This window comes from Fundulus heteroclitus, chromosome 15 (genome assembly GCF_011125445.2).
Source record: "Fundulus heteroclitus isolate FHET01 chromosome 15, MU-UCD_Fhet_4.1, whole genome shotgun sequence".
Classification (NCBI taxonomy): domain Eukaryota; kingdom Metazoa; phylum Chordata; class Actinopteri; order Cyprinodontiformes; family Fundulidae; genus Fundulus; species Fundulus heteroclitus.
Genome location: NC_046375.1, coordinates 20,406,709 through 20,419,162, shown reverse-complemented (window position 1 = coordinate 20,419,162; position 12,454 = coordinate 20,406,709). Strand labels below are relative to the sequence as shown.

General features: G+C 42.7%; 1 protein-coding gene across 1 annotated transcript in view; it reads right to left on the bottom strand.

Annotated features, from left to right (window-relative positions):
- The window catches only part of runx2b (RUNX family transcription factor 2b), a gene marked incomplete at its 3' end in the record, with an annotated part of 34,102 nt that extends 23,838 nt beyond the window's left edge, over positions 1–10,264 (bottom strand). Inside the window, 3 exon segments of the mRNA NM_001309972.1 lie at positions 4,904–5,008; positions 7,914–8,070; positions 9,983–10,264. Of these exon segments, the coding sequence (NP_001296901.1) occupies positions 4,904–5,008; positions 7,914–8,070; positions 9,983–10,264 (544 nt within the window).
- Positions 10,265–12,454: the final 2,190 nt, after the last annotated feature.

The following is a 12,454-nucleotide window of genomic DNA, read 5'->3' as shown; positions in this document are numbered from 1 at the left end:
CAAACCACAGCAAGATCATCAAGTGAAAAGAAAACGATGTGTTTTTTAAAACCATTGTTTACAAGGTAGCATCTGAACGTGTGGTTTGCATTTTTCTATTCTTCTGTTTTGATTTTTTTTTTTTTTTTTTTTTACTCTGCTATCCCTAAATGAAATCCAGTTCAGCCAACCGCCTTCAGAGGTCACCTAATTAGTCGGGCTGTATGCGACTGAATCGCTTTTGTAAATATCGCTTTTCTCTGGAGGCCTCGAAGGTTTAAAAGAGAACATTTGGGAACAAACAACACGACGAGAGAAGAAAAAAAAAAAAAAAACGCTCGGTCAGGGAGAAAGTGAAGGAGACGTTTAAAACAACATAAAGCGACATCACAAACCTACCGAGGGATGACAGAACAACAATCAATCATGGACGGAATAGGCAGTGAGATAAAACGAAAGCCGTCGTAGAGAGTGAGCCATCAGAGGTCCTGTTAGCTTTTGCCTAAAGCCATGCGGCGCACACAGGATTCAGCAGAGACCCCCGTTCAGCTTGTTGGCCTACATGCACAACGCTGTGTGTGGCTGGAAGCTAACACTGCGCATCTCTCTGAACAAGGCACCCCCATGGGAAAACATGGTGGTGGGAGCATTACGCTGTAGGGACCTCTTTCTCAAGCAGGGACAGGGGCCGAGTGGGCGGAGCTAAATAAAGGCCCACACTGATAGAGACTCTGTCAGAGGCTGTGAAGAACTGAGACTGTGGTGATTAGATCGAAGCATGTTAGTCTGGACCACTGGAAATATTTGGTAAAACTCAGAGATGTGCGTTCAGAGGCTCTGTATCAAATCTGATGGAGTTAGAGTTGTTTTGCAATAAGCAATGGGTTAAGTTTTCAGTCACTAGATGTGCAAAGCTGATAGGCCTTTACCAGCTGTGAGTGAAGCCAACAGCGGTAATGACGCAGCGGCTGAACTGAAACGCACACCACATTTTAATTGTGAACATGAATTTCTTCCATCTCACAATTATGCACTACTTTGTGTTGGTCTTTCAGATAAAAAAAACCCCATAAAGAAAAGATTTTGACTGAAACATGACACGATGTGAAAAAGTTTAACGGGCACAAATCTTTTTTGCAACACTCTGGGCTGTCACGAGGCTCAAGCTAAGCTCTGCCCGTTTTAACAACTTTCTACTTTCTTTTTTTTTTTTTAACCAACAAATTAGCCAAACAGAACAAAGCACATAGAAAAAAAAAAACTATCACCCCTGCATCCCTTTACTTTATATTCATCATTCCTGCAGTAACTTAACTTGTCTTTAATTCAGCTCGGGCTTTTTCTAAACAAACCCAGTTCCGACTCCCATCTGCTCGCCACCAAGTAATGAGACTTGTTTGAAAGTCCTCTGACGGGGGACAGCAGATGCACAGGAAATGCTTTTGATCAAACACGAGTGCGAAAGGGAGGTGGGGGGTGGGGGGGTGGGGATGAAGTGGGCGTGATTGCGAGTGCGTGCGTGCTCGAGGACAAGCATGTGCCTTTGTCTCTGGGCGCCATGTCTGTGAGCGCGCTGACTGTCGAGTGTGCATGAGGCGTTCTTTTGGCACTAAACGCACGTTTCCTACAACGCTGAGTGATGGTGGTAGTAATCCTACTGTCTCCTGGCTCCTCCGTGTCCTGGTGCCATATGTGACCGGGCAGGCGGGTGGGTGGATTGTTTGTGATGTGATATTGTTCATTGAGACGCCTTGAGATGAGAATATATATTTTTTTATGAATAGGGAGGAGGGTTGTGGAAACAGCTGCATGCCAGACCAGTTGGCACTGCTGTCTATAGTAAAGTTTTTTTTCCCCTCCTCAGTTGTTTTTATATGGGCCATTAAAATGAGCTGAGGCTAGCACTCTGCTACCCAGAGTACCCTTTCAGGAATACTTTGTCTCACGTCCATGAGAGACAGGAAAGTAAATGCAGTTTTTTATTTTTATTTTTTTGCATTTAACATCCTATTGCTTGTTGGTTTACACATTTCATCGCTTTTCAACTAAAGCACCTTCTTGTATCTTATTAACTGGCTCCATTGGGCCACTCCCGTAACGTAGTTAAAGGGCGAGTCTGTTGTTTTCAGCGCCAACAGCTCAGATCGTGAAAAACAAATGAATCACGTCGGATCTTAACAAATTAGTTCGGACATTTTCAGAGAGAGGCCAACATTTTAGCTGATTTTTGCCCATTTAAGAGACTCATCCATCCATCCATACATTGTCTATAGCCGCTTATCTGTGCTGGGTGGCGTAGAAGAGGGCGGGGGGGGGGGGGGGCTGGTGCTTATCTCCGGTGGTTATTGGGTGAGAGGCAGGATACACCCTGGACAGTTTGCCAGGGCAACATAGAGACAGACAGGATAAACAGCGCATTTTAAATGTCTACACTTTTTTTTTTCAATTCTTTGTTATTTTGTCAGCTAATGTTTGTGTTGCCATCCACAGCTGTGACTTTGTAAGTGGGTCCACCTAAAATGGAGTTAACTTTTAGTAACAAGCTGTTATACTTGGAGCATTAAAGAGGCTTTTCCAGGCTAAGCTAATACCGCCAAACTCAGGTCGCGGTTAAGTTTTGCTCCCAATTGGAGAGACGTCCCACAGCTGATCGACTGATTTTGCATAGTGATAAGGATGTGCTCTATTTTAGAAAAGTGAAAAATAACGAGCTCTCACAAAAGTTTGGACAATTATTATCAGCTAATTACCACCCGCAGGCATGAACATACTTAGGTTTAATTGTTTTAAATTGTCACAGTTAATCAAAATATATTCCCTTATCTGACTAGCTGATAGAGTTCTTCCTCTCCTCCTCCTCTCTTCCTCCCTTCTTTTTAGCGATTTACTATAACGCTAAGTGGTATCCCAAAATTGCACCCCTAAATTTACTTTTTCATTGCATTCTATGTTGATCTTAATACAAAGCATTTCATGCTCAAGTACTTGAGCATTGCAATTTATCTATCTATAAATTTATCAATTTACATATATTTGAAGTTAAACATGTTTCCACATTAATTATGGTAGTATAGTATTTCTTTAAAAACTTTGGAAGGTAGCCTATTTAATTATAATTTTTTTTGGTTTGGTCCCTGTTTGGGTGAATTGAAACATTAGAGATATTGACTTTTGATAAAGAAAATAATTCCAAGCGACATCTTTGTGGTGCAATATTTCTTAAAGTGGCATAAGCAAAACTACCATCTTTTTACCGCAGACAATGAGTGCAACAAAAACAAAAAATAAAACAATTGGGGTAAAAACACACACCCTGGTGTACCCTATGGTACATTTCTTGGCCCATAGAAATGTCCTATGGAAGACGACCCCATTTTGTACCCGGGAAGGTTGTATGAAATGAAAGGAACAAACAAATGGTGGTTTCATCACAGAATGACGAAGGAGTAAAATGATGCATGGCAGCAACCTAACAAATGTCTCCTGTTAAAGTCTGGATGGTTAATATCCGCAAATACAGTGTTGTATTTGCAGGCTGGCTTTTTCTATTTGAGAAGTGATGTTAATGGGAAAAAGAGTCAGAGTTGTGGACGGCTAATAGCTAGTCAGACTAGGAGACTGCTCTGGTTGATTTTGGCATCTACTTGTTATAAAATGGCTCAGCAAATTTGGAAACATATTGAGCAATCCCAACCCTGATGTTTTGCTTTTGTGGTGAATAATGGGCCCATTCAGACAGTTCACATGTGGATATTGTTCAAACGACATGGGATGCTGTTCTCTACAAGTGATAGCGACGCACAATCTGTGTGTTTGATGATGCATGCGACGTGGTTCTGGTGCAGACGGATCACAGGTCCAATCCGCCTTCAGCCTACACTTGCAATGCTGTGACAAATCGTCCGCTGTATTTTATCTGATTCAAGGTGAGGGAGAAAGACGCAGCACTGTTATAACACCTAAGAGGTCGGTTCGAATTCTGTTCATTTTGCCAGCAAAATTTACACCCTGGCGTGACTGGATCGACACATTGTTGGTACGGTTCCATGGGTGTGAACTATCCAACCGAAGAGATCACACTGAGATAAAGCCTTTTATTTTCAAGTAGAGCTGTACAGTCTGTAACATACGCTAGATAGAAGCCAACTCAGAGATGAAGGAGGGTGGGACAGAATATAGAAATGATTTCTTTTCTTTTTTTTAAAAAAAAGGTCTAATGACAAGTAGCAGAGACTTTGTAAATGTATCTGACTGCGATGAACAATCAGATTTTTATGGGTCAAAAACTATAGCAGCAAAACCAACAGTTTATTCCCCCACTTTTAAAAAACGAGGGGGGGGGGGCAGCCTCTGCATCTTCTAGGTGCCTCGGTTTGCGTATATTGGATGTTGCCGTTTTTGAGAAAGATCGTTCTTCGTTTCTGTTCTGAGCATTGCTCTGGTGAAAGTGTAGACACTAAATGTTTGCAAGTACTTCCAGTTTGAGTTGTTTTAAATAGCTGAAAGCTAAAAATAGCTAAAGGGTTCCCCTCTGGCTAGCTGTTAGCATTTTATCACTCGATTTTTCCCACAAATGAACTGCAACACATCTTATCCCAGCGCATAAGGGAACCATTACTGATAACTTCACAGAACATATTCGAAAATTCAGCAACTTCCCTTTAAGACTCAAAAGCCGATCTACAATTGGATCTTGCAAGGAAATTTGGTGGTGCATAGTTTCACTTATGATGAAAGGCATTATAGGAAATGTCGTGCACATACCTTTTTTTTTATCTTAAGTGTTATTCACATGTCTTTTAACTTGTATTCCCTTTTTGTTACTCACTGATGCATCCTTTTTAAGACAAAGCTAAACTGCAAGCCTGTTGTTTTCAGTTAGTGCAAGCCTTACTGTGCTGCAAGTGCATGCATCAGTACTCACTCCTGGGCTCACGAGGTCCGTCCACGGTGACCTTTATAGCTCGGTGGTACGTGGCCACTTGCGGTGGGTTGGTGAATACCGTGATTGTCAGCGTGAAGCTCTTGCCTGTGGTGACATCAAAGAAGATCAAAGGATATGGAATCTGCAAAGACAATGTCTGGTATTTATCTCTAAAACCATGCCTAAGTCATGAGTGTGGTAGTCATCACATTAAAAGGAAAATTTGACCTAAAGAGGATTAACAAAAAGCAATATTGAATGATTTTGTTGGTTAGTTTTGAACTAAGTGGACTGAAGGAGCCAGCGTCTCATTGTCAAGCGTTTCTAATACCGTGTGAGTAGGCAAGAGGCATTTTAATAGTCACTTCCTTTCTTGATAATCCCCAGCAGTTACTGCCTTGGGCTTGAGTGCTTGTATGTTCACGCACGAGGAATGCTGTGAATCAGATCACAACAGCCAAGTCAGCAGCTACACTAACGTCTGAGGTATGCAGACGCGCCGTGCAAGCGTGGCTGCAAGCGGGAAACGGAAAGGAGGGGGGGAGAGAGAGCGAGGGGATGCTGCAGCTGCCCATTCACTCGCAGCCTGCTGCACGTCGGCACGACCCTCCTCCCTTCCATTTTACAACCTCAGTAAACAGGCCATTCAAAGCTGGGATGAGATGGAGAGAGGAGATAGCAGTGGCAGGTGTCCCGCATACCTCCATCCTTGGGCATGGGTTGCAGCAAGATAAAACGGGACACCCTCTGCATCACCATTCTGTATTGACTCCCTATAAACTGTTTCACATTCTGCAACATTATAACCACAAACTTTGATGTGTTTCATTTGAATTTCATGCAATAGACCAACACAAGGTAAAGCATAAAAAAACTCCTAATAAAAGCGTTTTTTTCTTTTCTTCATATAAAATCTGAAAAGTGTGGCAGGCTTTTGAAATCTACAAAGACAGGGTATTCCACCTAAGTTGACAGGCTGGACGTGGAGAGCAACGTTCAGCAGCAGCGGCAGCCGTGTTAGCTCTGGAGGAGCTGCAGAGGTCGGTAGCTCAGGCGGGAAAATCTATTGGCACGACCACTGGATGAGATGCAAGAAGAAAGCCATTCTTAAAAGAAAGAAAGAACCCCTATTTAGAGTTTTTCACGCGAGAAATAGCGAACACAGCGGTGTGAACGCATGTAGAAGAAAGCGCGTCAGAATTCCCACAGTAAAGAATGGCGGTGGCAGCATCATGTGGTGGGATTTCATTGTCTTAAAGCAGTGGCAGAGAAACTGGTCAAAATTGAAAGGCATGTGGATGGAGCTAAACAAGGCCGGATGGATGAAAAAGACTTGTATATTCAGTACAATGATGACCCTAAACATGCAGCCAGAGCTTCGGCGGAGTGGTTCAGATCAAAGCATATTCATAGGTTTGGAGTCCAATCCAACTGTGAGTTTAACTTTGCTGTTCACATTATCCAGTCTGACTGAACGGGAGCTCTTTTGCTCTCAATGAAATGCAACGACGTCAGCCTATGGGTGGGGAAAGCTGGTAGAGACTTACCCCAAAAGCCTCGCAGCTGTTACTGTAGTGAAAGGTGGATCTGCAATGCACTGACTTGGGTGAATGTAAAAGCATGCAACACTTTTCAGATTGTATTTGCCCTTTTCTCCTACTGCATTAAGTCGCTGTTAATGTTTAGCACACAAGATCGCAAAGAAATAGCCTGAGGTTTGTGGTTGTAATGTTGTGACAATGACGGGAAAATGTTAAAGGGATATGGAATACCGAACCTGTGCTCCCAATATTCAGGAATAATATCCTTTCCCTGAGCAGCACATAAGCCTAATGATCTCACCATTTTCCCCTATTTGGTCTTTTTTTTTTTTTTTTTGGTTTTCCTCTTCTTTTTTCAACATTTTGTCTATTTTATTACATGTTCAAATATAAACATAAAATAAAATCTTATCCGGAGTGTCTCTAAATAACTTGTCTGGTGCATCCATGCCATCATCACCAGAATCGGGCCTGTAATTATCAATCCCGATCCATCCCGTCGTGCTCCGTCCCCCTCTCTGGGCATGACTTTTAGCTATCTAACATGCTATCAGTTCCCTCTGCTTGTACTTATCTGTCACTGGGGGGTATTCATTACAGACACCTCGTAGTCTGATCTGCCCTCCTGGCTCCTGTGTCATTTCCTGTTACTAGATTCTGTGTCACAGCAAAAAAGCCACACAAGGACCGGTTTCCATGGCACCCGGGCACACCATCCACACAACCCTCTCCTCGTCCCGACTCCTCCCTTTATTTATTTTTTTGACTGTCGGGGCACAGACGCCGTGGGCACCTATATTGCGAACAGTTTGCTCTGAGTCGACAGCTAGCTGAAGTCTTTAAAGGGTAAAAAAACAACAAAAAAACAAAACATGTTCCAGAGAATCGGGAGCAAGTTGTGAGCTGCCAAGTGTCATTCTGTAAATAAGATGATTTACTAAGAAGTGATGGGAGAAGCGACCGATTGTCAGAGTTTCGCTTAGTGATGCCAAATATCCCAGGAATGCTATTGGGCTGAACAGGAGTCTGTTTCAAGCCTCAGGATGTGGGGAGAGAGCGATCAGCCGTGGGGCTCCAGCGCTACCCAGCATGTTTACGGCTCAGAAGTGTGCCGAGGTTACGTAAGGTGAAAGAAGGGGGTGTTAAAAAAAAGGAAAATTGTTTGCTTATTTGAATTTCATCAGATAACTTTGTTTTCAAAAAGATGCTCTGCCTCTTCTGGATTATAAACCGTAAAGACGGCTCGTTTTTAGGGTGCAAGGCTGGGTGGGGGGGTGGGAGGGTGTGCGGGGAGCAACGCTATTCGCCTCTCAGACTTAAGGAGATGGGCTGTGGGATTTAGCCCCTGGAGTTATGGAGATCATTATGCGGTTGCCACTTTGGGAACGTGGCCACTAATCCACACCGCTGAACCCTAATGGCTCCCTGCGAGCTGCAGGAGAGAAAGCGGAGAGAGTCTGAGGCCTCACCTCTGCCACTGCGGCCCACAAAGCGGAGGTCGTTGAAGCGCGCCACTTGATTCTTCATCACGCCCGAGGCGTTCCGCAGCTCGGCGGAGTAGTTCTCGTCGTTGCCCGCCATCACGGTGACGACCGTCCCATCCGGTATGTCCCCCAGGGCGACCACCTGCCGAGGAGACAAAGGGAAGAAACTCTAGAATTGTCATGGAGCTCAGTTTTGACTTTCCGCCTCTTTAAGGCGTTCAAATCTAGTAGATATGACAAAACAAAGAAAAACAAAGGGCAAAAAACGGAGGAGCGCTTTCAGTTTCACCAGTTCCTCTTTTATCATTTCCCATCATGCCATCCTCCTCCGAATTATGTTGATAAATGAGTTTAATTTGACCCGCTGAACCGTTCTGACAACAAGATAAATGTTATGATGTTAACCATCTTGAGCGTAGAGGCCTGGTGTTATCATTTAGCTTCTTGGATGCAGATAAAAGGGCGACAAGCAAGGCCCCACAATGATTACAGAGCCCCGGCGTAATAACGACGGGGGAAATAACACTTATATTTCAGAAAGTGTCACTTTTAATTCCAAGCCGGGGCTTCAGCTACACATTTCCACTGAAGAGGTTTCTTTGATCTTTCCTTTGAATAATAAATTGTTTAATTAAAAGGGCCTCATCTTTATCTGTGAACTATCAGGAGAGCAAATAAATATTGAGCCTTCAAAAGTACCTGGGCCTGGAATATCAAAAACATTGTTCTCAGAGGCCTTTTAGGATGATTACTATGTTATTTTAGCTTTTGATGTGTAATCTTGCTTAATCTCCATCTGAAAATGCTAAAATTGAGACCTGTGCTTTAATTTAAAACATATGGAAGCAGTAAACAAACGTGGTTATTTTTTAATGCTGTAATTTTATTTTATTTTATTTTATTTTATTTGTAAAACGATTTGAAGAACTCAAGTGTGTAAAAGATCATTTAAGCAGCTGTTAATATAAAACCAGACATGGGGCTGGTTGGGATCAGGATTAACAGAGGTTTTAAAAAGCTGCTGCCTCAAACCGTTTGAAACGCTCCACCGTAGCGTCCGTTTACTGTGACGCCAAAGAAACTGCAGGAACGAATACAGTTCTCTCTGGCTGTGTGAAGCATGGAGCAACAAAGTCCTAACCCCTCCTCCACCTGTTGCTTCAAACAGCTGCTGGGCAGCCTTACAAGAGAGAGAGACACTCGGATGCCTATTCTGTACTTTTATTTTTGCTGAAGTCTAATTATCACAATCAAAATAAAAGTAACTAAATTCTGCAGAGAACATTACAGCTGCACGTAAAATATGTCAGGAGGTATAATTGCTGCTTTTCGGTTTTACATAAAAAACATTTGGTTCTAGTTAGATGTGTTTTTTCATTTTCATTTTCATTTTTTTCAAGATGTTGTATTAAATCTGTGATACCACCCCAAGTCTGTTTTTGCATAATTTTAATAATTAAGAATGACACTTATATGATTTATCTAATAAAGTGGAACTAACAGCCAAGTAGAAAAAAGATATAATAATAATAATAATAATAATAATAATAATAATAATAATAATAATAATAATAATAATAATAATAATAATAATAATAATAATAATAATAATACATTCTGTGGTGAAATGAAATTTAAAAAACTCTGGTGGCTTCTTAGTTAATTTAAAATAAATTTTTCTAGTTAAACTGACTATAATTACATTTTTGAATCAACTTCAGCTGCATCTCATTCAAGCTATTTGAAAAACTGTATTTTTTAATATATCAATAAATAAATAAAAATAACCCATAATAACTCACAACGGATGAGAAAAAGCGAAGTAAAGGTCTGTTCAGTCAAATGCAATTTACAGGGCTAATAAATGCATGAATACAGAATCCAAATTCAGATCAGTTCAGGTCCTATTGCATTTAATCGCGTAGTTCAAAGCAGCGCTTTGATCCTAATTATAACACATTCCAGTCAAAGCCAGCTAATCATTTAATGGCGGTAGGTAACTTGCTATAGGGATTCCTTCGGGTTCAGCAGCGCGTTGCTGTGTATGAGCTCACCTTGAAGGCGACAGGCAGCGTCTTGTTGCACCGCCAGTGGGAGGGCAGGACCGAGCAGAGGAAGTTGGGGCTGTCGGTGCGCACCAGCTCGGCCGGGTGGTCGGCGATGATCTCGGCCATGCTGCGGTTCTCATGCGGGGGACGTAGCCTCGGCACCGCGGCAGCCGCGTCCGGCTGGCCGGCCGGAGAGCTCACGTCGTTCATCTTCCCTGGGACCGGCTGGAGGCTGCTGGAAGGCGGACTGAACCTCCGGCTGGCGCTGGGATCTACGGGAATTCGCATCACAACACCGTGGATTAACAGAAAAGCGCACTCTCGGGCTTCTCTCTGGCTCTTTCTCTCACACGCGCTCAGGGAGACGCTCGCCGCCTCCTCAGTTCGGCTGGAGCTTGGTAGAGCGCACGCCGCCGCTTTTCTAAAACTCCCGACTTCCAAGCAATGTTCTCCGGGCGAGGAAGACAAGCTTTAAAAACTTCTCTTTTTTTTCTAAATCAAGAGCGTTTATCCATGGATGAATCCATGTGCCACAACGCAGACGCGCTCTGACATGTGCGAGTGCGACTGTAATAACACCAGATAAATCTCCGAGCGCGTACTAGGCTATACAGTTAAACCAGACGGTCTAAAAGGGTTTTTGTCTGCCTTCCTTTGGCTGAAAAGTCAAAGCGCTCCTCCAGGTGCGTCATTGAAGTCTTTGTGCCAAACTGAAAGGCGCTCTGAAAAACCCCCAGGCTATGTACACATAAAAAAAAGTTTCAAAGTGAAAAGATTACGCCTCAACAATACTTAACAAGCCTATTTATAATCCCGGGACGCCTGCAAAATTCAACAAATCTTTCTGGAAGTCTTCCGGTCGAGACGCAGGTTTTGTACATAGGGTTAAAAAGCCCGAGGAAGGGAAAAAAGAAAGAAGAAGAAGAAGAAAAAAAAAAGAAAAAGAAATGATCGCCGGTGAGATGAAGGAGGAGGGGAAAAACGAATCCCGTTTTGTGGCCGCGAATGTGGTTAGTGTTTGAGGCTGGGGTTCCCCGTGCGCAGGCGTTTTTGTGGTTTATATAGCCCGAGCGCCTCGGCAATTATTGCGCTGATGCGACTCCAACACGTGGTGTCTGGAGTCAGATCCGCTCCCTCCGCTCCGTCGCGATCTATCACGCCTCTGTGCGCTCTGCCCCGGACAGCTGTTTGTTCCGCGCCTATACCTTTTCCTTGAGGGGTTACACACGCGTCTACTGTACGTACCGACATGTTACCGCTTCTGTGGACCGTCGGCGCGCTCCTGACGTCGGAGGTGGTCATTTCCAGTCAGACTGTATTGTGTTACCACGATGCCGTGCGCGCTGGCAATGTGCGCCTCACAGCAGCGCTCTGAGCGAGCTCCATCAGACTGGAGCCACTGAGTCACCGGAGAGCGGTGAGTTAGGTAGATGGCGCAGGAGTAGGGTTTCACTCCGGGCGCAGGGGAGAGCTGTTGCGCAGGTGTAGCCAGCTGCAGGTATTCTGCTTTAGGTCATGTCCATCCGCCAGACAACCGCGTTTTTAAAAGTCGCGGATGTAAAAAATAAAATAAAATAAAATAATAATAATAATAAATTTTACATCGCCGGGTTTTGTGCCGCACACGTTGTGTTAAATCAATTACATACGTGTTTCATTAGAAGAAAACGAAACCACATGCACACAGCGCTGAAAGATGAAACCCGGGGTTATTTTTGTAATGCTTAAATTACGCACAAGTTGACAGAATATTCTAAAATTACAGTTGTTTTATTCTAAAATTACAGTTGTTTTAGACGCATTTAATTTCTTATGAGAGGACCAAGAGAAGAAAAAAAAGTTCTGAGTCCCATAATTTTTCTGAAATGTGTTGAGTTTTTTTCCCACCTTATTGATGCGCTAGAAATAAAAAGTTATAATTTATAGAGCTCGCGGACATGCTCAGACACACTCCCGTTTGCGCATATTTGGGTAAAAAAAATCCTTCAACTCTATAGTGCTGTAAACATAAGAATTGTGGCATCCACGCATGGGGCTATTTTTATGTTGGAAAAACGCTTTTAGTTTACATATTTATAGTACATCTCTCTGTAAAAAAGCATGTGAAGTTTAGATTTTACCGTTGCTGAAGACATGACAATGTTGCCACTGCGACAGCTTCCCCTTAAAAGTATTTAACCTAATTTAAGTGTGTAAGTCTGGCACATCAAAACACAAATAAAAAAAAAGCAATTAATAAAAAAATTAAAACAGCTCCTATGAAAAGCAATAAACTGAATACAATCTAGATTCTAGAAAACACCACTCCAAAACCAACACTTAAAAATATTTAATTTGCATTAATTGCTGTTCAAGTGTGAATAAATTAAAACAGTTCCCATTAAACAATCAGTTCAATAAAATCTAATGCTCAGTTAACGTTAAAAAAAAACAGGCATAAGAAGATGACCTGTGAAATCCAAGCAAATAAATTAATCA